Source organism: Chionomys nivalis, chromosome X (assembly GCF_950005125.1).
Source record: "Chionomys nivalis chromosome X, mChiNiv1.1, whole genome shotgun sequence".
Taxonomy (NCBI): domain Eukaryota; kingdom Metazoa; phylum Chordata; class Mammalia; order Rodentia; family Cricetidae; genus Chionomys; species Chionomys nivalis.
This window is the reverse complement of record NC_080112.1, coordinates 589,877-615,891: the sequence shown is the minus strand read 5'-3', so window position 1 is coordinate 615,891 and position 26,015 is coordinate 589,877. Positions and strand designations below refer to the sequence as shown.

Here is a 26,015-nt window from a genome sequence, read left to right as displayed (position 1 = left end):
CCTTGAGTGAATAAAATAATAAAACTCCTATTCAGAAACTATCATCCCACACCTAAATCTTTTCTTCTAGAAGTTTCAGGGTTTCAAGTTTTACATTGAGGTCTCTGATCTACTTGAAACTGATTTTTGTGGATGGCAATATATATAAACCCAATTTCATTCTTCTACATGTAAACATCTCATTTTCCCAGTTGTTGAAGATTCTTTCCTCCAGTGTGTATTTTTGGCATCCTTTTTGTCAAATATCAAATGGCTGTAATTATGTGCTAATGATAGAGATATTAGTTATTTTACTTATTAATATGTGTATTGTGGTGTTGCATGCACAGGGGTACATGCCAAAAAGTAGGTATGGAGGTCAGAAGACAACTTGCTGGTGTCGCTTCTCTTCTTCCTACTATTTAGCTCCTGGAAATTTCAAGCTTGACAACGAGCCTTTGTTCACTGATCCATCTCACTCCTTATAAGTATTTTTAATTAAACTAAATTATATACATATACAATCTGCTATAAGCATTCTTTTAAATTTTTCTTTATTTGTTCTGATTTCATATGTGTGTGTTGAACATATATACTTACAATGCAATAACAAACAAAAAACACTACATTGAAACCCAGCTTTCTTCAGTTCTCCAGTCTTGCTTTATTTCTTCACAGCAACTCAACCAATTATCCAGCAGTCTTCTTCTAACCCCACCCCTTCCCTAAGGGTGTCTAGAAATCTTGTTTTATCACTCCCCTTCCCCACGCGCGCCTGCGCGCCCACCTCTTTGAAAAAGAAAAAGATGTCAACTTATAATTACTTGGTTCTATATGTTACATTTGCTTTGACTTGCAAACAGGGTCTCATGTAGTGCTTATGCCACCACAACCCGTTTATCAATACATTTACTTTTACATTTACTTTTAAAGGGTTGTGTCTCGAAAAACCAAAAAAAAAAAAAAAAAAAAACCAAAAAAAAAAAAAAAAGGTTGTTATGAAGGGCAACGCTGGGGGAAGTCCTTGGACCTACAAAATTAGCCACAGTTCTTGGGATTTTGCACGTAAACTATAAACATTTGAAAGCTTTTGACCCAGAGGGCGATAAGATTCTCACTGAAGGTGCCCTTTGAGGGACACTGGTGCAAACGGCGGGTTATTTATGATATACTCTGAATCGGATCCATCCGTCTGCGTGAGGGAATTGGGATCGACCCGGAAGCCACTCTGGAAAATGTGCTCCTTATTGAGGTACAGATAGTGGTGAGGCCTGCCGTAGTCTGGATTCCCAAGGTTTTAGCTTGCTCATTCCCTAAATATCTAACAGTCCTTTTCCCAGAAGTCGGTATTGGTCCTCCAGCAGCTCCCGCTTTTCGACCAAATCGCTTCTAAACTTGTCACTCATACGCGTTTAGCCAATCAGCACCTAGACATAAGCACCAATGAATACACAGAGTCGTAGGAAGAGAGGCGGGCCTTCACGTACAAACGATCCAATCACTGACGCCAACGGCAGACGCCTCAGAAGGCAGTTATTTGCGTTCCTGCTTTCTTAAGATGGCTGCGGCTAAGGACGGATGTGGCTTAGAAGCTGCTGCTGGAAACGGGCGGCGGCTCCACCTAGGGATTCCTGAAGCGGTGTTTGTGGTAAGAGATCCTGTTCCTTGGCGTCTTGGTCCCAGGTTGAAGATTACTTTTCAGTCGCCACACAGGTCTGCGTTGTTGGGGGAAGGTGGGGAGCTGAGCTGAAAGGCCCCGAGAGGGAATGCCCGGTCTGTTTCCCCCAACCCGCCCGCATCCTGGTTTTTCAGACCCTGCCGGGGGATGGCTTTGAAGAGTGGCCAGAAGAGGGAGTGGGGGAGGACTGCGGAGCAGGACCCGGATGCTAGGCGGTTGTCCTTTGCCCCCCCCCCCCCAAAAAAGGGCCGATTATTGAGGAGCACAAGACAGCGATGGTGTGGTGCTGGAGACATAGATAGGTAATGGGTGGAAACTTAGTATAGTGAGTAGGCGGAACTGAGTGACACCTAGTCACTTTAAGCAGGGTCGTGGTCCGTTTCCTTGGAAATGGAAGTAGACTGCCGTGAAAGTAGATGTTAGTTATCACGAATGTGAATTCCTTATGTGTCTTGCTTTTAGAAATTGAGGGATTATGCAGTGCAGTGGATAACTGGCTGTCATTAGGTGTCTGAAACCATTTTATATTTGGTTTTTCATTCAAGCAGTTTGGGGAGACAACAAATTGTATGCAGTTGTGAGAATTGTGGGGAATACAATTGGAAGGTTTCACGTAACAGGGAGAACAACCGAAATTCAAAGAGAAGGTGGAAGTATTATATATTTTATCATTTATTTGTGCTGAAGCACTGCTTGCTATATAATCTTAGTGGAATTTTTCTTGACCTTTTGTTTTATACCAAAAGTGTATATACTCCCTTATGTCTAATATTCTTCAAAAGACCCATTTCTTTTACTTAAATCACATTTTATATTGTATATTTTAATTTACTGGTGGAATAATTGTTTTGTGTATTCTCAGTGTGCTATGCTTTAAAAAGTATCTTTCAAGTGACCTTTACATGAAATAATATTTTCTGAGGTTCAGAAATTTTTAAAGAGATTTTGTAAAACTTAGAAGGGAGTGGCTGTTGTTCCTATTTTGTAGATATAGGTGAAGAAACCAAGAAAATATTGTTCCTGAATATTTTATCCCAGATCACACATGATATAAATGAGCTATCCAGACTTCACATATGAGCAGACAGGAGGGCTTCAGAACCTCTGGTTGTGCTCTGTTATTTAGTGGTTAGGTATTTTTCCTGATCCTACCACAATGCTTATACATAAGATTGTGTGTGTATGTATGTATGTATATGTGTGTATGTATATATATATATGTGTGTGTGTGTTTGTGTGTATGTATGTGTGTGAGTGTAATTCCCGTGTGTCTTAAATATAACAGTAGTCAGAGGTAACTTCAGATGTTGATTTAATGAATACCAACCTTATTTGAGGGCATTATAATCTTAACCTAAACCATCTATCTATCTATCTATCTATCTATCTATCTATCTATCTATCTATCTATCTATCTATCTATCTATCTATTGAGACAGAGCCCCACACTGTAGCCCAGGTTGGCCTAGAACTCACTGTGTGTACTAGGCTAGCCTCAGACTCATAGCAACCCTCCTACCTCTGCTTTCCAAGTGTTGAGATTAAAGACAGACATGGTGACACCTGGTTCTAAAATTTTATGGTTAAAGAAAATTGTTACATATGGTTAAATATACCAATAAGATGTAATAAGCAGCCCAATCTATTTTTTTTTTTTTTTGAGACAGGGTTTCTCTGTAGCTTTGGAGCCTGTCCTGGAACTCCCTTTGTAGACCAGGCTGGCCTCGAACTCACAGAGATCCGCTTGCCTCTGCCTCCCAAGTGCTGGGATTAAAGGCGTGCGCCACCACCGCCCGGCAAGCAGCCCAATCTATACATAATTATTTTGATGTTCCAAAACTAATGGCAGTGGCATGATATTGTAGCAATATAAAATTCTACAATTGAGAGTATTTGAATCCTGCCCTGCCTTCCCACTTGCTGCCTAGCCTTGAGTATATATGGATGGCAATGTTTATGGGGTTACCGTGAAAAATAAAACATGTTCAATTGAATTAAAGCAGTAAGAAATATGATAAATTTGGCACACAATGTGCTCAATTCTTTGACTAGGGAACATGAATAGACAGTGTGTTTTCATTGCTAATAGTTTTCTTTTCTTTTCTTTTCTTTTCTTTTTTTTCTTTGGTTTTATGAAACAAGGTTTCTCTGTAGCTTTGGAGCCTGTCCTGGAATTAACTCTTGTAGACCAGGTTGGCCTGAACTCAGAGATCCACCTGCCTCTGCCTCCCAAGTGCTGGGATTAAAGGCATGTGCCCCAACCACCACCCAGTCAATAGTTTTAATATTTACTACAGGAAAAATGTACAAAACATCTCAACCTATATATGAATCAGAATTAGAAAGAGAAGACTAAATTAACTACATAATATAGTGAGCTTCCCCAAATTGTCTTTCTTTAACTTATTTTTGTCTTTTTTTTTTTTTTTTTGAGACAGGCATTATGTAACCTGGGATAACCCAAATTTGTTGTATGTCTTAGACTGGTCTTGAATTTCAGATCTTTGTGCTTCTGCTTCATGAGTTTTGGGATTATAGGCCTGTACTATCATGTCTAGCTTATCTATAACTTTTCTCTGGCAGTACTGGGGATGACCTAGGGCTTCATGCTGGTAGGCAAGTGGTATACTACTGAGTTCCAACCCACCTGTATTTGACTTTTTATAATTATGTCTTTAATTAAAAATAAGCCTTTGGTAAAATTAGTTCTTGCTAATGGAGTCTATTAGACACACTTAAGGGTAGGCTCCATGCCCACCAGTAGATTACCAAAACAAAATGAATTCAATGGTATTTTTTGTAGACTTGTCTCATTGCTTTGTTTGAGCATTTTTTTTTCTTACTGGCTTTTTACCTGAATGTTATTTCAGATTTTGTGTTTTTATGGATTTTGTGTGTATGTTTCTTATATTTTCCTTTCTTTTTAAAATTATGCTGTGATTTTTTTGTTTGTTTGCCTGTTTTTTAAAGAGAGAGAAATGGTATGGAGTTGGGGAGGTGGGAGGATCTTGGAGAAGTTGGGGGAGGATATATTTTATGAAAAAATTAAAACAAGCCTTTGAAGAAAAAAAAAGAAAACTTGTTCTTTTGCATTTTATAAACAAAGTGAAAATCAGATTTGTGATATAAATTTAAGATTTTATATTATTTTTCATATTAAAGGAAGATGTAGATTCTTTCATGAAGCAGCCTGGGAATGAAACTGCAGATACAGTGTTAAAGAAGCTGGATGAGCAATATCAGAAGTATAAGTTTATGGAACTCAACCTTGCTCAAAAGAAAAGGAGGTAATCAAAACAATTTCTACATTTAAAAAACTTTATTATAATTATCAATTATATAAGTTGTACAAGCCAATGAGTTTTATTCTGATATAGCCACACATACAAATACTGTGTCTGGATCATATTCACCCTCCCTGATGCCACCTACCCTTTCCTTTCCTTTAGTCTGGTGTATTTTGTTTAGCATGATGACATATATAGTTCTGTTAATTATATTGCAAATGATATGTTTTCATTCTTACTAATTGTTGTATAATGTTTCATTTCCACATAAGTGTGTGTACCATGCATGCACATATACTTGCTTATCCATTCATCTGTTGTTCTTGGCTATTGTGAATAGTGCCATAGTGAATATTAGTATGCACACAACATTTCCATGGTTACTTTGTTTTCTTTTGGGTATCCAGTCAGCAATCATATAACTGAATCAGATAGTATTTCCTTTTTTAGTTTTCCCAATTATATTGTATGCACATGTATATGTTCAGGTTCATACATGCCATTGTGCAAACATAGGTTCTCATGTGCCATAGTGCATGTGTGGAGGTCAGAGAATAACTTTCTGAATCAGTTCTCTTCTGCCACTTTGTTGAGGCTGGGTCTCTCTTGCTATTTCTAATACTTTGTATACTTCAGGCTAGCTTCTAGGTAGTTCTCATTTTGCCATGCTGAGATTACAGATGACAGCCACTGCATCCTATTTTTCTGTGAGTTTTAGGGATTGAACTCGGGTTGAGAGACTTATCAGCAAGGGCTTTTACCTGCTGAGCCATTTCTCTGGCCTCGTTTTTTTTTGTTTGTTTGTTTGTTTTGTTTTTTGAGACAGGGTTTCTCTGTGGTTTTGGTTCCTGTCCTGGAACTAGCTCTTGTAGACCAGGCTGGTCTCGAACTCACAGAGATCCGCCTGCCTCTGCCTCCCGAGTGCTGGGATTAAAGGCGTGCGCCACCACCACCCGGCTCTGGCCTCATTTTTATATTTTTGAGGAGTATTCATATTGTTATATAATAAGAGGTATTATAATTTACATTCCTGTTAGCAGTATATAAGGTACCTTTTTTCGTATATCTTTGCCAGTATTGCTAATTCATTAATTTTTTTAAGATAGAGTATCATATAGCACAGGCTGGTCTTGAATTTGCTATGTTGCAAAGGATGACTTTGAGGTTCTGGTCCTTTTGCCTTCACCTCCCAAGTGTAGGGAGTTACAGGTGTGTACCATAAGGCCTGGCTTTATTTTTTCCTGCCATACTGGTTAATTGAATCTAAGGCCTCATGTGTACTAGGTGGGTGCTCTACCTTTGAGTTATATTGCTAGCCCTTCTAATATTTTTTTATTTTGAAGTAGGTTCTTAAGTTGCCCAGGTAGGTCTTGAACTTTCAATCTTACTGTCTCTGCCTTCTAAATAGCTGGGATGACAGGCCTACACCACCAGGCATAGCCTGGTATTTTTGATGGATAGCTATTCTGACTCTGGTGAGATGAAATCTCTGTAGTTTTAATTTGCATTTCATCTTTGCATGAAGTGGAGATTGTTGGGGGAAGGGGCTGATTGTTTGTCCCAGCCACCTAACTAGCTTAACCCTGAAATAATAACACAGAAACTGTGTTAATTAAAACACTGCTTGGCCCATTAGTTCTAACTTCTTATTGGCTAACTCTTACATCTTAATTTAACCCATTTCTGTTAATCTGTATATCGCCACGTAGCAGTGGCTTACCTGCAAAGATTTGGCATGTCTGACTCTGGCAGCTCCATAGCGGCTCTCACTCTGCCCTTCTTTCTCTCAGCATTCAGTCCGGTCCTCCCCACCTAGCTAAGTTCTGCCCTATCAACAGGCCAGGGCAGTTTCTTTATTCATTGATGGTAATTACAGCACACAGAGGGGACTCCCTCATCAGGAGATCAGAATTTGTATGTATCAGCCTTACAACTTGGCCCTTTCTCTACCTCTGGAGATCATATATATACACTTTTCTACCTTGTATCTGTGATAGGGTAGCTAATAATTCACACTGGGTGATTCAAAGGGCATCTAGATGATTTGTACATTTAAAAAAAAACCAGTATGACAAATGTATACACTGAGAAGACATCACTGTGCTTTGCCTGATAGTTAGCTTATTATAATTTACTTGTGCTGAGTATGTATACCTATAACAGCCCCATATAGTACTACACAGGTGATTGATGTTTTCAGATTTGGAATTTAATATATTTGAATACATGTCGTTTTAAAAATTAGTTATAAAATCGATCTTTGAAATTAAAGCTTATAATCAATGCAGAGCCTGTGTATCACTTCTACAGAATGTGGCCTGTTCTAGAAATGTTAGCAACAGGGAATTAGACATGAAATAAGACTTTTTACACTATGTATTGAATATATCCATAGTTTACATATTATCTTTTTAATTTAAAAAATATTTTATGCATATGAATGTTTTTCTGCCTGTATGTCTGTGTACTGTGTGCATGCCTGGTGCTTGTGGAAGTCAGAACCGATATCAGATCTGCAACTGGATTATAGATGGTTATGAACCACCACATGTGTGCTGGGAATTGAACTTGGGTCCTCTGAAAGAACAGTGTTCTAAACCACTGAGTAATTTCTTTGGTCCCTTAAATATTGTAATCAAATGTTTATATTCTTAATATTCTCTATATGGCTTATTAAATATACTTTGTAATATTTATCATAAATATTTTCTCTTATATCTAAAATATTTAAATCTTAGGAAATATCTTAATTTTTTATATTTATAAATAGTTTTTAAGGACATATCAGTTGAAAATTGTAAGCCTAGTAAGATAGTCCTGATGTTTATTTTTGCCTGTAAAATACTATATTAACCTTTTTATCCCTTTTCACAGACTGAAAGGTCAGATTCCTGAAATTAAACAGACTTTGGAAATTCTAAAATACATGCAGAAGAAAAAAGTAAGTGTATTTTTGTTTGCAAGTATAAGTGAATCAGAATTCTTTGACAGAGACTTGATTTCCTTGACTCCTTGGTACTGGTACTTCATTTATGCAGTAGGATTCACCTTTACCTTCTTGTTAATGTTACCTACAATAACATTAAAAACAGTATACTTACTTCAAAAAGATGGCTTTGTGGCCTTCCCTTAAAATCAAGTTTAATTCTCAGCTCCTCACTTAAATTACTTTGTGTGTGAAATTTTAATTAGAAATGATGTTGAGTATTTTTTAAATGTCTTATTCTAAGGTAGCAAAATTTAAGAATGTTTTCACTTAATTTTTATGGGTGTACTACTAGCATATTGGCTTCATAGTAGTAGTTTGGGAGTGATCATTCTGGTTTTTTTTTTTGTTTGTTTTTTTTTTGTTTTTTTTCGAGACAGGGTTTCTCTGTGGTTTTGGAGCCTGTCCTGGAACTAACTCTTGTAGACCAGGCTGGTTTCGAACTCACAGAGATCCGCCTGCCTCTGCCTCCCGAGTGCTGGGATTAAAGGCGTGCGCCACCACCGCCCGGCTCTGTTTTGTTTTTTAAATAGTTTAAGGATTGGCTATAGATCTTTGCTTTGAATGTCTTGTATAAGTCTTCTGTGAATCCATCTGGTCCTGGACTTCATTTTAGCTGGAAAGCTGTTTTTTTTTCTTTTTTTTCTCTGATAATTTTTTTATTACTTTATAAATAATAGGAATCAAAATTTCTACTTCCTCCCCTCTTCCCACTTCCCTTCTGCTCTCCCACCTCCCCCTCCAGTCCTAAGAGAGGTCAGGCTACCCTGCATGTGGGAAGTCCAAGGCCCTCCCTCATCCATCCAGGCTTAGGAAAGTATGCATCCAAATAGACTAGGATCCCAAAAGAAAGGCTTTTATTTCATACATTTATTTCTTAGGAGTCTATTTAAGTCATTGACTTCTTGGCTTAATGTTGGTGATTTGGCTGAATTCAGTTGTTTCTTTTAGATTTTCTAGTTTAATGGCGTACAGGTTTTAAAAATATTCCCTTATAATATTCTTCATTTCTTTTTTGTAATGTTTTCCTATTTGTTGATGGAGCGGCGGGCTGCGTCCCGCCACCCGGCTAGCTTTACCCGAAATAATTACACGGAAACTGTATTCTTTTGAACACTGCCTGGTCCATTAGTTTTAACCTCTTATTGGCTAGCTCTTACATATTGATCTAACCCATTTCTAATATTCTGTGTAGCACCACGAGCTGGTGGCTTACCAGGAAAGATCTTAACCTGCGTCTGTCTGGAGTGGGAGAATCATGGCGACTGCCTGACTTGGCTTCTTTCTCCCAGCATTCTGTCTGTCTACTCCACCTACCTAATTTTCTGTCCTATCAGGGCCAAGGCAGTCTCTTTATTTAACAAATGAAATTAACACAAAACAGAAGACTCTCCCCCATCACCTTTTTCCAACTTTTTCTTTTTTTTTTTCTTTTTTTTTTGGTTTTTCGAGACAGGGTTTCTCTGTGGCTTTGGAGCCTGTCCTGGAACTAGCTCTGTAGACCAGGCTGGCCTCGAACTCACAGAGATCCGCCTGCCTCTGCCTCCTGAGTGCTGAGATTAAAGGCGTGCACCACCATTGCCCGGCTCAACTTTTTGAGTTATATCATTAAGCCATTTATTTGTGCTCTTTTTATTTATTTATTTATTTTTTTAGTGTAGGCACTTAGAACTGTGAATGTTCCTCATGGGACTGCTTTCAATGTGTTTCAGAGATGTGCTCTATTTTAGAAAAGCTTCCATATGTTGCTGAATAGAATGTATATTCTTTGGTCTTTGGATAGAATATTTGTAGATATCTGTTAGGTGCATTTGATGTATGATATCAGTTGATTCTGATGTTTCTCTGTTTCTTTTGTTCAGATGACCTATCTATTGGAGAAAGTGGGGTATTGAAAATCACCTACTTAATAATGGATTGATGTTAATCTGCATCTTTAAATCCAGTAGTAGATTTTTTTTAAAAATGAAATTGGGCATCCATGAGTTTGCACATATGTTTAGGATAATAATATCTTCTTGGTTAACTGTTCCCTTGATTAGAGTGATATATCCTCCTTATCTCTTCTGATTAATTTTAGTTTGAAGTCTATTTTGTCAGATACTAGGATAGTGACATCTGCTTGCTTCCGGGTTCCATTTGATTAAGTAGTTTTGCTCATCCTTTTACTCTTAGTCATTGCTTAACTTTGAAACTAAGATGTACTTCTTGGAGGCTTATTATAACCTTGATAGCTGCAGGAACTATTGTTGTTTTATTTTATGGATGAGGAACTTGAGACATAGATAAGTAGTGACATGCCAAATTTACACAACTAGTAAGCAGCTGAATCAGAGTCCATGCCAAGTCATTTTAGCCATTCATTATATAATAGCTATTTGTTTTTTTACTACTAAGTAAGTCTTCATGTTGGTACTCTTTTAAATGTCTTGGGATCCCTCCTTTATAACCTTGATATCAACCTGACCTGTTTGTGGTACTGTCATTTTTTAAAGGAGTCCACCAATTCAATGGAGACCAGATTCTTACTGGCAGATAACCTGTACTGCAAAGCTTCGGTTCCTCCTACTGATAAAGTGTGCCTGTGGTTGGGGGTAAGTAAATGTTATAGCCACAGCTACTCACTGTATTTGTAAAACAATGTTTTCTGACCAGCAAAACTTTTTTTTCTTAAAATGTAGTGTCTTTATCTCTCTTTGGTTTAGAAAGAATGAAGGTGTAGAGTTCAAATGGTCCTTTATTAGAAACGGACTGGAATTAGGAGTGTCTTTAAAAGACTACACACGGGGGCTGGAGAGATGGCTCAGAGGTTAAGAGCATTGCCTGCTCTTCCAAAGGTCCTGAGTTCAATTCCCAGCAACCACATGGTGGCACACAACCATCTGTAATGGGGTCTGGTGCCCTCTTCTGACCTGCAGGCATACACACAGACAGAATGTTGTATACATAATAAATAAATAAATAAATAAATAAATAAATAAATATTTTTTTTAAAGAAAGAACATAAAAGACTACACACATTTAATGTTTTTTCCAGTCCAAGCAAAACTGACCAAACCTACTCTTCAGCTGTGTGTGTATGTATGGGGGGGGAGTGGGAGGTGGGGGGTAGGGAGTGAACTAGGGGCTTTGAGTATGCCAGGAAAGCACTCTACCATGGATCCACATTCCTCAGCCCTTTGTTTTTCTAAGACAACATCTCATATGTAGCCCAGACTGTCCTTTGACTTCTAATCTTCCCACCTTTGCTTACTCACTACTGAGATTGCAGTCATGCCACCATGCCCAACTACTTCTCCAGTTACTGTTTTGTCTTTTCAAAATGTAGCAGAAGGTTGATTGGGGGAGGGGGAGGGAATGGGAGGTGGTGGCGGGGAAGAGGCAGAAATCTTTAATAATTAAATAAATTAATTAATAAAAAAAAAAAAGAAAAAAAAACATAAAAAAAAATGTAGCAGAAGGAAGATAGAGGGGAGGGGCTATGGCTCATTTGGTAAAATACTTGCTTTACAAGCATGAAAACCTGAGTTCAATACTGAGAATTCACATAGAAAAGGCAATACATATATTTGTGGTCCCAGGTCTTGGGTTTCACAAAGAAATGGGGGTTCTAGAAGGAAAAGCTGAAAGGGGTGGAGACAAAGAACTAGGGAGACCCTAGGCTTGCACTAAGAGGTAGAGTCCCTAGGGAATTACCAGTATTTTAATGTAATCAAATTTCTTTCTTCTATTTTCAAAGTATATTCATTGGTATGCTGGCAAGTGGCAATCAATTCAGGTACAAAATGGTGAACAGTTAGGGAGGAAAGACCTTTATTTGTAACATTTGCTGATTTCTATGATACAGTGTTCTGATCATTCCTGTATGATATACTGGATGATATATATAAAGAGGTGTGTATACAATTGTCATTTACATTTCAGTGCAAAATATTCCAAAATACCCTTGTGTTACATTCCTCAGCAAACACCCTTCAGTTCTAGTGTTGGTTGTGGTAGGGAGATACATTGCAGCACTGCTGCTGGTAGCCTGAGGATCTTTCTTCCTCTTTAGGAACTGCTACTCGGTAAAAGTGGGTCTTTGACTATGCTGCATACAATAACTCAGGGCTAAGTCAGCACGAAGCAAAGTTTATGAAGTATTTATAAGAGATGGTTCAAATCTAAGTGGGAATGTTTAGAGAGAGAAGGTGCTTAGGAAAAGTACAGTACCCTCAAGGCACGGTTCTCAACTTCTCAAAAGAGAGATGTACTTAGTTAGTTTTACTAGGGTTGAACTCAGAGGACTTATGTCTGCTAGGCAGTTACTGTATGTCTGACTTACACAAACCCTTTAATTGTTATTTTGGCCATACATATTTGTAGGGTATAGTGTGGTAATTCAGTATGTATATACAATGTATACTGATCTACTAAGGGCAATTTAATATTTCCATCTTTTTACTACTTTGAATTTAGAGTCATTAAGCTCTAAGGGTTAGGCTTCATGGCAATACGTATAGTCCTAGCATTTTGGTAGGCTAATTCCTTCAAGTTCAAAGTTAGCCTGGGTTATGGGATAAGACTCTGTCTCAACACCCCTCCTCCAAATATATAGAAATAGTAGAGTATTGTAGCACAACTAATAAAAACCCAGAGACGGATATTGGGGTTCAACCTGAAGATCAGGAAAGCAAAATAGCCAGCTGTTGGCTCTTAACTTCTACCTCAGTCCGAAAATGGTGATCCTGCCTCTGGTAATCTCTGTCTCTGTCTCAACCTGAAGATCAGGAAAGCAAAATAGCCAGCTGTTGGCTCTTACTTCTACCTCAGTCCGAAAATGGTGATCCTGCCTCTGGTAATCTCTGTCTCTGTCTCTTCCCATCTAATAATCCTCTCTAGTTCTGGGATTAAGGGCGTGCACCACTATTACCTGGTTTCTGTGGCAAATTAGTGTCGCTACTGGGATCAAAGGTGTGGGTCACCACTGCCTGGTCTGTAAGGCTGACCAGTATGGCTGTTTTACTTTCTGATCTTGTGGCAATCTTTATTAAAATACAAATAAGATATCACTACAGAGTATTATGAACTGTAGTTAACACAACTGTTCTTTAGAACACTAGAACTGTGCTTTGGTATCTATTACCAAATTCCCTCTAACCTTACCTCAAAACCCCTCCTAGTCTCTGATAATCATTATACATTCATTTTTAAAAAAGCATCTACATGTAATATGGTAACCTGCTATATTTCTCCTTTGTGTCTGACTAAAATCTTGTGTTCTAGTTAGGTTACTGATATTAATTTAGAGCTCCCATTATCTGCTGTGTGCCACATTGTTGCTGTGTTTAAATGTCCCAAATCATTTCTTTAAAGATACTGTCTCTTTTTTTAACAATTAAGGTAAAATTTACTATTTAAAAGTATACAGTTTCATAGTTTTTAGTGTGTAGTTGTACAACTGTGATCTCTTTTTATTCCAGAACATTTTATTTACCCCATAAAGAAACCCATTTCTATTAACATTCTACATTCCTTTTGCTACTTCCTTTCCTCTGGTATCCACTGGACTTGATTTTTACCAGATGGCTGAGAGCGTAGCAACTGCTAATTTACATCCTTTCTCTGTGTATTGGCTTCATTCCTTTATAGCCCAAAATACCCTGTTTTGTGTATAAACCACATCTTGTCTATTCATTATTAACTAATAGATATTTGGTATATCTCTCCTTTTTGGCTATTGTGAATAAATTTTCGTGCCAATATATATTTTCAGTGTTCTTGAGTTATGTATGTGTCCTGGGTTTTAATGTTTGATTGCTTGCTTCCTTTCTTTCTTTGATTTTTGATAAAGTCTTTCTATGTAGTCTTGGCTTTCCTAGACTAGGCTGACCTCAAACTCATAAGAGATCTTCCTGGCTCTTCGTCAAAAATTATGATATTAAAGACATAAACCACTATGTACAACTATTAATGTTAGTTTTGTGGGTTTTTTTGTTTTAATTACTGTTATTTTAGTTAATTGAAGTTTAATAAGTACTATTTTTAGTTATTTGAGGTTCAGTAATTACCATTGCAGCCACCCATCTTCTTTCAGAACACAGAGTCTTGCATAAGCTACTCAAGTGTTTTACCAATGAAATACATCCCCAGTTTCTGTTTGGTTGGTTTTTTTGAGACAAGGCCTTCCTGTGTGGCCCAGGATGGCCTTGACCTCCCACTCTTCCTGCTTCAGACTAGCAAGTGCTGGGTTAATGCTTTTTGCTTCTTTGTTCCTTGACAGATTGTTTTGTATCCCAGGCTTGCAACAAACTGTGTAGCTGAGGATGACCATGAACTACTGATCTCTTCTGCCTCCCGAGTATTAGAATAGATGTGACTTTTTCTGTTTTTCTTTCCTGAGACAAACTCTTACTATATAGCACAAACTGGTCTTGAGCTTGGAATCCCCCTTCCTCAGCCTCCTGCATTCCAGGATTATAGCTACAAGTCTCTGTTAAGCTTTAATACTTGTTTGACAGATAACATTTTTTTTTTTTTATTTTATGGTTTATTTAACTTTATTTTTTATGTGCATTGGTACAAAGGTGTTAGATCCCCTGCAACTGGATCTTCAGACAGTTGTGAGCTGCCATGTGGGTGCTGGGAATTGAACCCAGGTCCTCTGGAAGAGCAGTCAGTACTCTTAACCACTGAGTCATCTCTCCAGCCCCCAACATTTTTATATGTAATTTAAAAGGTATAAAAGGCACCATCTTAGTCATTTTCTCTATGAGTCAATTATCACCAACTGGGTAATTTATAAAGAATTAGGTCTGTTTGCTATGTCTGGAAACTGGGAAGTCCAAGAGGATGGTGCCAGCATCCAGTGAGGGCCATAGGCTGTATCATATGGTACAAGAGATCATTTGGTAAAACTGTAAGGCATACTAGCTTACTAATGCCATCATGTAAGTTCCTCATGATGTCATCTAAATCTGATGGCTTCCTAAAGATCCTGTCTCAATATTCTACTAGTATATGTATTTGGTACTTTTCATTCTGGGAGACAAATCTATAGCAAAGATATCCTGTGAAGAACCTACTTCTCTTTAGCACAGTGTACCTGCCTTTAAAGTAATCAGTAGTCTATTTCTTGGTATCCTTCATGTTGACTGAGGTTTCTGTTGACAGAGGTTTCTGTCCTACGTGGTCCTGTAGCCGTTCAGTCCCAAAGAAATACACAGAGATCTACATTAATTATAAACTGGTTGACCTAGTAGCTCAGGCTTTTTATTAATTAATTCTTTTTTTTATTATTAAAAATTTCTGCCTCCTCCCCGCCTCCCTTTTCCCTCCCCCTCCCCCCACTCCCCATTCCCCTCCCTCTCCCTCTCCAGTCTGAAGAGCAGTCAGGGTTCCCTGCCCTGTGGGAAGTCCAAGGTCCTCCCCCCCCCATCCAGGTCTAGGAAGGTGAGCATCCAAACAGGCTAGGCTCCCACAAAGCCAGAACCTGAAGCAGGATCAAAACTCAGTGCCATTGTCCTTGGCTGTAGTAATAAAGAGTAGTAGGCCGCTTCCTGCCACCCAGCTCCCGCATGGCTAGCTTTGCCCGAAATAACAACACACAAATTGTATTCTTTTAAACACTGCTTGGCCCATTAGTTTTAACCTCTTATTGGCTAGCTCTTACATATTGATCTAACCCATTTCTGATATTCTCTGTAGCCCCACGAGGTGGCTTACCAGGGAGATCTTAACCTGCGTCTGTCTGGAGTGGGAGAATCATGGCGACTGTCTGACTCGGCTTCTTTCTCCCAGCTTTCTGTTCTGTTTACTCTGCCTACCTAATTTTCTGTCCTGTCAAGGCCAAGGCAGTTTCTTTATTAATTAACTAATGAAACAACAGATAGAAAGATGACCCTCCTCCATCACTTGTCTTCTCAGTAGCCCTCATTGTCCACCACATTCAGAGAGTCCGGTTTCATCCCATGTTTTTTCAGTAGCAGTCCAGCTGGCCTTGGTGAGCTCCCAATAGATCAGCCCCACTGTCTCAGTGGGTGCTTATAATTTATATCAACCCATAATTCTTGTCTATGTTAGCCATGTGGCTTGGTACCTTTTTTGAGGCAGTCACATCTTGCTTGCTCTGTGTCTGTCTTCCTCTCTGTCTGGGTGACAACTACAGACTGAAACTTCCCTTTTCCCAGAATTCTTGTTGCCCCACCTTTACTTCCTGTGTGGTCGCTGTTACCACGCCTATACTTCCTGTCTGGCTACTGGTCAATCAGCATTTTATTAAACAAGTACAAGAAACATATCTTTATAGGGTAAAATCATTGTCCCACAATACCTTCAAGAAAAGTTTTATACATACGTAGGTAAAGACCATATCCATCTGCCCTTTTACAGAAATGGTAACACACACTATTCTTTTTCCCATTTCATAATGTGTGTTGTGATTATGTGTATTGATATTTCATTTTCTACATATCTGTAACTCTGGGGTCAGCAATTTTTCTGTAAAGGCTCAAATAGTAATATTTTCTATTTTTTAAGGCTGTATGGTCTTTGTCTTATGCTCTGCTGTAGCACAGTATAAGACAGTGGGCTGGTTTGGTTCAGGGGCTGCAGTTTGCAGACATTTGCGTTAACATGGAGATTGTTAAGTAATTGTCATGACTTTTTTTCTCTTTAGGCTAATGTTATGCTTGAATACGATATTGATGAAGCTCAGGCATTGTTGGAAAAGAATTTATCAACCGCCACAAAGAATCTGGATTCTCTTGAGGAAGACCTTGACTTTCTTCGAGATCAATTTACTACTACAGAAGTCAGTATCCTTTTAAGAAATAGGCAAAGAAAAGGAGAAAGATTTTTTTAAATTCCTATATTGTTTTTATGGGGAGAAGGACTTTATTCTTTTTTTTTTTTTTAAAGATTTATTTAGTTATTTAGTTATTTAGTATGTATGCACTGTTCTGCCTGCACTCCAGAAGAGGGCACCAGATCTCATTATAGATGCTTTGTGAGCCACCATGTGCTTGCTAGGAATTGAACTCAGGACCTCTGGAAGAGCAGCCAGTGCTCTTAACCTCTGAGCCATCTCTCCAGTCCCCCCATGACTTTATTCTTAAATAAATGTGAAGTTGGAGATTGTATAAGATAATGGCAAAAAAAAAAAGATAATGGCTATCTTATTTGAATCAAAAAGCTTAGAGATAAAATAATAAATTTGAAATGTAGAGACATGAACAGCAAGCAGATTCACACTGCTCAGTAAGTTTTTTCAAATAAATTGATTTAATCGGTTAAAAAAAACATTAAAAATTCTCTTCTAGCTATTTTGAGGCATACAATAAAATGTCCACCATAGTCATTGTACTATGTCACAGAACATGAGCTGTTTGTTATTCTCTGTTCTGACTGAGCTCCCAAACCTGTCAATCATCTGTCCCCAGTCCTCCTGCCACTGTTATAATCAAATAGTTTAATTTCACAAACATTTAAAAGTCCTCTGTGTTATTTTACTCACCCCTAAAATACCACAGGCATTTGTGTTTCCTTTTGTTCTTTCCTTCATCTGTTCCTCCTACCTAGAACGATTTCTCTTTTTATACCTGATGGTAATCCTTTATCCTTCATATTTCAATTTAAACATCAGAGAATTTCTCAACTTTTTCTAATTCTGTCAGAGCAGTCCTCCACTGTACATATAGTACTTTGTTTTCCTTGCTTAACCCAAAGCTTTTCAATTGTAGGAGCCACAGTCTCTCCCAACATGTAGCATGTAGTAGGTATGTTCTTGCAAGATAGGTTTTTTTGAGGTTTAGTGCCAGGATCATCTGATTAGTGAACACTTGATTCAGCTGTGAGATTCTGAGGCTCTAGGAGAGCTAGACTTTATGGAAAAGAAAAGGTGTTATTGTGTGAGAAAATGAGATTCAATGAAAGAAAGTCATCTAAGTTGAATCCTAGAAACCTAGAGAAATGCCATTTATCATTGATATAGTAATGTATAAACTGGAAAAGTTAGAGTGCTAGACAGACATTAGAATAAGTTCTGGTGAATCTAAACTCCACAAAGGAAGGGACTTCAACTAGCTAATTCAAGAATGTGTAGAGTACCTAGTCACAGATACTTAGTAAACTAGAGGATCTGTTAAGCCCAGAGAACTGTAAGATATAAAATTTTTAATAATTGTACTCATTTTAACATTTTGTGCCGGGATATAGAGTCAGAGATTTTTGAAACTTTGTGAATGAAGAATTAGTTTTAAAACTTGACAAAATAATAGAAAAAATGAGTTAGACATAGTGGTATGTACACTACAGTTCCATATACTTGGGGGTTTGGGGTTTGAGTCTGAACCCATGAGTTTCAGGAAAGCCTGGGGAGTATTGTAATATGTCTCAAATTTGTTGAGAGTATCTAGCATATATTCATTAAGTGTAGTGTTATAGTTGACTAGGCATGCTAAGCAGTTATTGATTGGAAGTCTTGATGTTTTAGAAGTTAATTCCAGAATTTTCTTAGCAATTGATAGTATAACAACATGGCTGTCAACAGTAGTTGCCACTAGTATTTTTGTTTGTGTGATTTCTGTGTCTTTGTTTCACTTTATGAGTTACTGATAATTTCATTTGTTATCTTTAGCATTATATTTGCATTTTCTTTGACAATTCTTGCAGATATGGCTAGGGTTTATAATTGGGATGTAAAAAGAAGAAACAAAGATGATTCTACCAAGAACAAAGCATAACTCCGGAATTGAAAATGTGGTTCAGGTTTCCAAACATGTTAAATAAGCCAGTGTTTATCTTTAAAGATTGATGTAACTTTGAGTGTTTTTTTTTTCACAGCAGAAATAATAAAAACATAAAGACACCATTTTATTTATTTATGAAAACAAAAATTATTTTCAAATATTTTATGAAATTAACAGTATTCTTTTCATATTTCCCTACAAAGTAGTGCTGCTTTTGTTTTATTTTATCTGTTATAAGACAATTCTTAACTGAAATGGCCGAAAACTGTGAGGAATGCTATGGAGGCTGCTGAATGCTGAGCACCAGCACAGTTTACACAATTTTTTCTTTATCGCTTGATGTTACTCTCACTTAATGTGGTAAACCTTTTAGAGGCAAGAAAGACAATTCGATATTTGTAAACTTGTTTTTCTTTAGTTTTTGTAGGATATCATCCTTTGTTGCTGTTGTGTTCTATAAATGGGGTTTCATGCATTTCTGCTTAACCAGTAGCTTTTATGATACTCTAATCTTTTCAGAAAATGATTATTTACTTTCATACACAGTTTGAGGGCTATTGACATATATAAAATTTTGATCCCAAATGAGTACGCTATGTCTTTGCAATGCCAGTATAAGGGAGACTTGATCAATGTGAGAGAACACTACCCATTCAAAACTTTATGCTAAGATAATTTTATATTATGTAACAGTTCTCCAAAGCACCTTGAACGGGACTATTAACATAAATGTAAATCTGCATTGGTTCAAAAGAGTTGTAGCTTTTTTATTTGTGATAAAATTGCATAGGAATGATAAAATCGGTGGAAAGCCATTGGCACTGCGGTAAAGTACTTGGTGGTACAGATTCTGGTAAAAATACATGCATGTTATTCTATCTCCATGTAGTAAAAAATATACTTGTACGATGTTTTGTACTTGTATTTCATGTAATTAAAACAGTTATATTCAAACTGTTGCCTGATACCTTTTTCATGTTAATCTTTATCTTAATCTGTATAGGTTTCTGGCAAATACCAAAAGTCAGGTAAAACGAGCATTTATGTTGTATGGTAAGTTCAATTGAAGTGCAAGGGCAGAGCCCTCATGATGTACTCATTTCTCTAACTTCCCACATTCATCCTAATACTTTTAGGTATTAGCACTTATGTTTTAACATGAGAAAAACATTTCAGATGATATCTAAGGTTAACATAGATCTCTTCACATTTTTATGGGGTTCATTTACATGTACCTAACTAGTATATGTTAAGAGCTTTTTTGTGGAAACAACAGAAAATCCCATTGGAAGGAATACAGATAAATAAGATTTTAGTCTGAAATATACCAAACTTTCTTTTTTATTGCTAATTTTTTGAACAATATATATTTTTAAAAAATATTTATTTATTTATTTATTTATTTATTTATTTATTTATTTATTATGTATATAATATTCTGTCTGTGTATATGCCTGCTGGCCAGAAGAGGGCACCAGACCCCATTACAGATAGTTGTGAGCCACCATGTGGTTGCTGGGACTTGAACTCAGGACCTTTGGAAGAGCAGGCAATGCTCTTAACCTCTGAGCCATCTCTCCAGCCCCTGGACAATATATTTTGATCATGTTTTTCCCGTCCCTCAACTCCTCCCAAACTTTCTTGGTTTAGTTTTTCTTTTATGAATTTTTTAAATTTTAGAATTTGTAGTTTGTAAGTACTATTTTTCCCACACTGTAGTAGATATATTGGTACAGGGTGTTCCTGTTAATATAGGAATGGTGTTTCTCTTCTGTAAACATCTATTTTGTTTTAAATATCTAGAAAGATTAAATATGAATCTGTAGTTAATGTAAGGAATGTGAAGAAAAATGCCATGTGGTAACAATAAATTATACAGTACAAAATAAGTTGATCATTCAATAAATGTTTAATGTTTCATGAGTACTGTTAGTTCCTAGTAAATGAAAGATATTAATCTTTACTAAATTATTTCTTTCATAATGATCTGATAGGTCTGCCTTTTTATGTTACTAGGACTTTTCCCTTTGCAGCTCTTAATATTCTTTCTTTACTCTGTATGTTTAGTGTTTTTATTATTATGTTTTGAGGGTATATTTTTTGGATCCAGTCTATTTGGTATTTTATAAGCTTCTTGTATCTTCATAGGCATACCTTTCTTTAGGTTGGGAAAGTTTTTTTGTATGAGTTTGTTAAATATATTTTCTGTGCTTTTGAGTTGAGTTTCTTCTTCTTTTATACCTATTATTTTTAGGTTTGTTTTTTTTTTCATGGTGTCCCATATTTCCTGGATATTTTGGGTTAAGATTTTGTTAGATTTAATGTCTTCTTTGACTGATGAGTCTATTTCCTCTAGTGTATCCTCAACACTTGAGATTCTCTCTTTTGTCTCTTGTATTCTGCTGTTCATGCTGTGTTTGTGGTTCCTGATAGTTTTCTCATGATTTCTGTTTCTATAATTTCTTCGGCTTGTGTTTTCTTTATTGTCTCTATTTCTAGTCTTGAATGGTTTCTTTCATATGTTTGATTGTTTTTTCTTGGTTTTCTTTAAGAGATTTGCTGATGTCTTCCAATTTTTTGTTTGTCTTTTCCTCCATTTCTTTGAGGGAGTTTCTCATTTCCTCTTTAAGAGTTTCAAACCTTCTCCTGAAGTTAATTTTTAAGTCATTTTCTTCTGCTTCATCTATATCTGGTTGTTCAAGTCTTGCTGTTGAAGGATCTTTAGGTTTTAATGGTGTCATGTTGTTCTTTGTGGTGTAGCATGTGTTCTTACCTTTTCTACTCATCTTTTCCTCTAATAGGTGTGATTGGAGCTGTCTGTGATTCTGTTGATTAATCTTCTAGGTGCCAGTGAATCCCAGGCTCAGATGGTTGTTCCTCATGCTACAGTCAGTGCCACAGTTTTAGTTACCCTTTTGGTCACTCTATATTCCTGGAGGTTGCTCAGTGCTCCAGGGCTTTGCTCCACTCCTTTGGAGTTTGCTGTCTCAGGCCTGCTCCATCCTAGGTTGTTGGCTCAGACTTATTTCTATAAATGTCCCTGGTCTGGATCCATTCCTGCAGACGTTCCTGGCTTGGAGTTAGTCCTGCAAAGGCCTCTGGCTCTGACCTACTCTGGGAGTTCCCAGGCTTGCATGCGCCCAGACCCGCAGAGGACCTGGCACAGGCTTACTCTGAGGAGAGGTTCCCAGACTCACTGGGACCTGCAGAAGTTTCTGATTCCTGCCTATTCCATTTGATGTCCCAGATTAATGGGCACACCCACAGAAGTTCTGGCTTAGACATACTCTCTCTGCAGTCCCAAACTCATGCCTGGACATGTAGAAATCTCTGGTTTCTTCCTACTCCCTTGGAGGTCCCAGATTCATGCCCAGACCTGCAGAGGTTCTGGCTCAGGCCTAGTTCCTCCAAAGTCCTAGACTCACACCCGGACCCACAAGGGTCCTGCCTTAGGTCTACTCCCTTGAAGGTTCCAGATTCATATTCGGACCCTCAGCAGTCTGTCTTGGTCTCATTCAGTGGTTGCTCCCTTGTATCTGTTCCTGTGGAGTTCACTGTCTAAGGTCTGCTCTGGCCCAGGTCACTGGCTCAGTCCTGGTCCGCTAATGTCCCTGGACTGGTTCTGCTCCTGCTCCCCTGGAGCTTACTTTCTCAGGCCCACTCTAGCCTAAGTAGCTGGTTCATTACCACTTCTGTGGATTTTTTTTTTTTTTTTGCCTCAGGGCTGCTCTAGCCCAAGGTGGAGTTCCTTGCCTCTTTATGTAGGCACTTAATGATATATACTTTCCTCTTAGCACTGCTTTTATTGTGTTCCATAGGTTTGAGTTCATTGTGCCTTCATTTTCGTTGAATTCTAGGAAGTCTTTAATTTCTTTCTTATTTCTTCCTTGACCCAGGGGTGGTTTAGTATTTCCATGTTTAATTTCCATGAGTTTATAGACTTTATCCAAATATTGTCGTTATTAAATTCTAACTTTAAACCATGGTGATCTGATAAGATTCAGGGTGTTATTCCAATTTTTTTTAAATCAGTTGAGGGTTTTTTTTTTTTTTTTTTGTGACCAAGTATGTGGTCAGTTTTAGAGAAGGTTCCATGAGGTGCTAAGAAGAAGGTATATTCTCTCCTGAGTGGGTGGAATGTTCTATAGATGTCTGTTAAGTCCATTTGTTTCATGACATCTGTTAGTTCTCTTATTTCTCTGTTAAATTTCTGTCTGGTTGACCTATCCATTGGTGAGAGTGGAGTGTTGAAGTTTCCTATTAGTGTGTGGGGTTTGATGTGCGATTTAAGTTTTAGTAATCTTACTTTTACATATGTGGGTGTTCTTGTATTAGGGATATAGATATTCAGGATTGAGACTTCATCATGATGGATTGTTCCTGTTATGAGTGTAAAGTGTCCTCCATATCTTCTGATTGATTTTAGTTTGAAATCAATTTTGTTAGATATTAGGATAGCTACACCTGCTTGTTTCTTAGGTCCATTTGATTGGAAAGACTTTTCCCAACCCTTTACTCTGAGGTAGTGTCTGTCTTTGAGGTTGAGGTGTGTTTCTTCTATACAGAAGAAGGATGGATCCTGCTTTCGCATCCATTCTCTTAGCTTGTGTCTTTTTATAGGTGAATTGAGTCCATTGATATTAAGAGATATTAATGACCAGTATTGGTAATTCCTGTTATTTTTGATGATAGTTTTTGTTTCTCTTCTTTGGGGTTTACTGGTGTGAGGTTATCTGTTTTCTGTGTGTGTGTGTGTGTGTGTTTTGGGGGGGTGCAGTTAATTTCCTTGTGTTGAAGTTTCCTTTCTAGTACTTTCTGTAGGACTGGGTTTGTGGATAGGTATTTTTTTAAAATCTGATTTTGTCATGGAATATCTACTTTTCTCCATTGATGCTGATTGAAAGCTTTGCTGGATATAGTAGTCTTAGCTTGCATCTGTGGTCTCTTAGTGTCTGCAGCACATCTGTACAGGACATTTCTGTCTTTCATGATTTCCATTGAGATGTTGGGTGTAATTCTGATAGGTCTGCCTTTATATGTTACTTGACCCTTTTCCTTTGCTGCTCTTAAGGTTCTTTCTTTATTCTATATGTTTTGCATTTTGTTTATTATATGGAAAAGGATTTTTTTGGTCCAGTGTATTTGGTGTTCTGTAAGCTTCTTGTACTTTCATAGGGATATTCTTCTTTAGATTGGGAAATTTTCTTTATGATTTTGTTGAATATATTTTCTGTGCCTTTGAGCTGTTCTGCTCCTCCTCCTCCTCCTCCTCCTCCTCCTTCTCCTCCTCCTCCTCCTTCTTCTTCTTTTTCTTTCTTCTTCTGTCTTTTTATGGTGTCCCAGATTTCTTGGAGATTTTGTATAAGGAATTTGTTGGATTTAATGTTTTCTTTGACTGATGAATCTATTTCCTCTATAGTATCTTCAACACCTGAGCTTCTTTCTTCCATCTGTTGTATTCTGTTGGTTATGCTTTCATCTATAGTTCCCATTCATTTACCCAGACATTCCATTTCCATAATTCCTTTGGTTTGTGTTTTCTTTATTGCCTTTATTTCAGTCTTCAAGTCTGGAATTGTCTGAATTTTTTGCTTCACCTGTTTGAATGTTTTTTCTTGTTATTTTGGGGGGGTTCTTTAAGAGATTTATGTATTTCTTCCAATTTTTTGTTCATCTTTTCCTATATTTCTTTAAGGGAATTTTTATTTTATCTTTAAAGGTTTCCACCTTTCTCATAAAGTTACATTTAAAAATTTCTTCTGGGTTAGGATGACCAAGTCTTCCTGTTGTATTACCACTGGGTTCTGGTGTTACCATGTTGAATTTTTGGTTGAATGAATTCTTGCATTAGCACCTACCCATCACTTCCTCCAGTAGATGCTTGTAGTGTCTTTGCCTCTTGGTCCAAAGACAGCAGTAGCTGTCTGTGACTTTGGGAATTGTTCTTGGTCTGCTCTATAGTGTTGCTGTAGGTGTCTCAGGGAGCCACTGAGATCTTTCTTCCCCCATTCTCTTCATCCAATCTCTTGGTCAGCTCCCTTGGTTTGCTCTATTGATCCACTTTGTGCAGCCATAACTTGTGCTTCAGAGTTCCTCTCTTCGTCCTGCCTGTGTAGTCACAGCCTGTGCTTCAGAGTTCCTCTCTTCGTCCTGCCTGTGTAGTCACAGCCTGTGCTTCAGAGTTCCTCTGAGGTCCCAGGGGATAGGAGGGTTTGGGGATGGAATTGGACTTGTAGCTTACAGGATCCATTCGATGGGGTGGGAGTGTTGGAACATTCTACCTACAGGAAGCTTGCCTGTTGGCTGGCTAGAGAAGCTGTGGCAGGTTGGGGGAGGGGCCTGGGGTTTTGCCCCAGTATGGAGGGTTTAGAGAGTAGGGTACATCACTGGGTGGGTGGTCACTCACCTTTTGGTCCTCTCTGAGGTTGCTGGGCATAGGAGGGTTTGTGGGACTTATAGCTTATAGGCTCAGATCGATGGGGTGGAGGTTAGAGTATTTCTCTTATGTGCCTTCCTATTAATGCTTATCATGTATAGTGTTTGGATTGTTTATCTTCATTAAACATTAATTTAAAATTTTAATTAAAAAATAAATCGTTAATTTTGAGAACCATTTATATATTCTAGTTATAAATTTTAATTAAATATTGCAAATATTACTTCCAGGTCAATGATTTGTCTTTCCATTTTCTAAAGAGTCATTTAAAGACCAAATAATTTTCATTTTACATATATATATGTGTGTGTGTGTGTGTGTATGTGTGTGTACATGCATGTGTATGGTCATTCATGTGGAAGCCAGCAAACAACCTCAGGTATCATTCCTCAGGTGCCATCCACCAGGTCTTGTAATGGCCTGGAGTTCATGAATTAGGCTAGGCTGACTGGTCAATGAGCCATGAAGACCTATCTGTCTCTATATTTCCAGTATCTTGGGTTCTAGTGATTGAACTCAGGTCCTCATGCTTTCAAGACAAGCATTTTACCAACTAAGCCAGTTCCCCAACCTTTCAATTTTGATTAAGTTATACTTGTTAGTTTTTAAAACTATCTAGTATATTTCCTTTATTTACATTTCTGTTTTTTCACTGGAAATGTAGTTTAGTGCTAGATTGTTTGCCTAGTACATATGAGGCCTGGATTTGATTCCCAGCACCACAAAAAGTATATATAATATATATATATATATTCCTATTTGGTTTATTATCTCCTCTCTCTATCACTCCCTCCTTTTTTTTTTTTTTTTTTTTTTTTTTTTTTTTTTTTTTTTTTTAAAGATTTATTTATTTTGTTTACAGTGTTCTGTCTGCATGTGTGCCTGCAGACCAGAAGAGGGCACCAGATTTCATTATAGGTGG

The 26,015-nt window shown here is 37.5% G+C and overlaps 1 protein-coding gene across 1 annotated transcript; it reads left to right on the top strand.

Annotated features, from left to right (window-relative positions):
• Positions 1-1,520: 1,520 nt before the first annotated feature.
• Vbp1 (VHL binding protein 1) lies at positions 1,521-19,919 on the top strand. The gene is made up of 6 exons (XM_057759757.1): positions 1,521-1,627; positions 4,820-4,944; positions 7,819-7,885; positions 10,426-10,524; positions 16,587-16,725; positions 18,581-19,919. The coding sequence occupies exons 1-6, from the start codon at positions 1,538-1,540 to the stop codon at positions 18,649-18,651; spliced, it is 591 nt and encodes a 196-aa protein (XP_057615740.1). The 5' UTR covers positions 1,521-1,537; the 3' UTR covers positions 18,652-19,919.
• Positions 19,920-26,015: the final 6,096 nt, after the last annotated feature.

Coding starts and splice junctions, on each gene's coding strand:
- Vbp1 (XM_057759757.1), top strand. CDS start 1,538: ATGGCTGCGGCTAAGGACGGATGTGGCTTAGAAGCTGCTGCTGGAAAC. Junction 4,945..7,818: donor CTTGCTCAAAAGAAAAGGAG/GTAATCAAAACA, acceptor CCCTTTTCACAG/ACTGAAAGGTCAGATTCCTG. Junction 16,726..18,580: donor ATTTACTACTACAGAAGTCA/GTATCCTTTTAA, acceptor CAATTCTTGCAG/ATATGGCTAGGGTTTATAAT.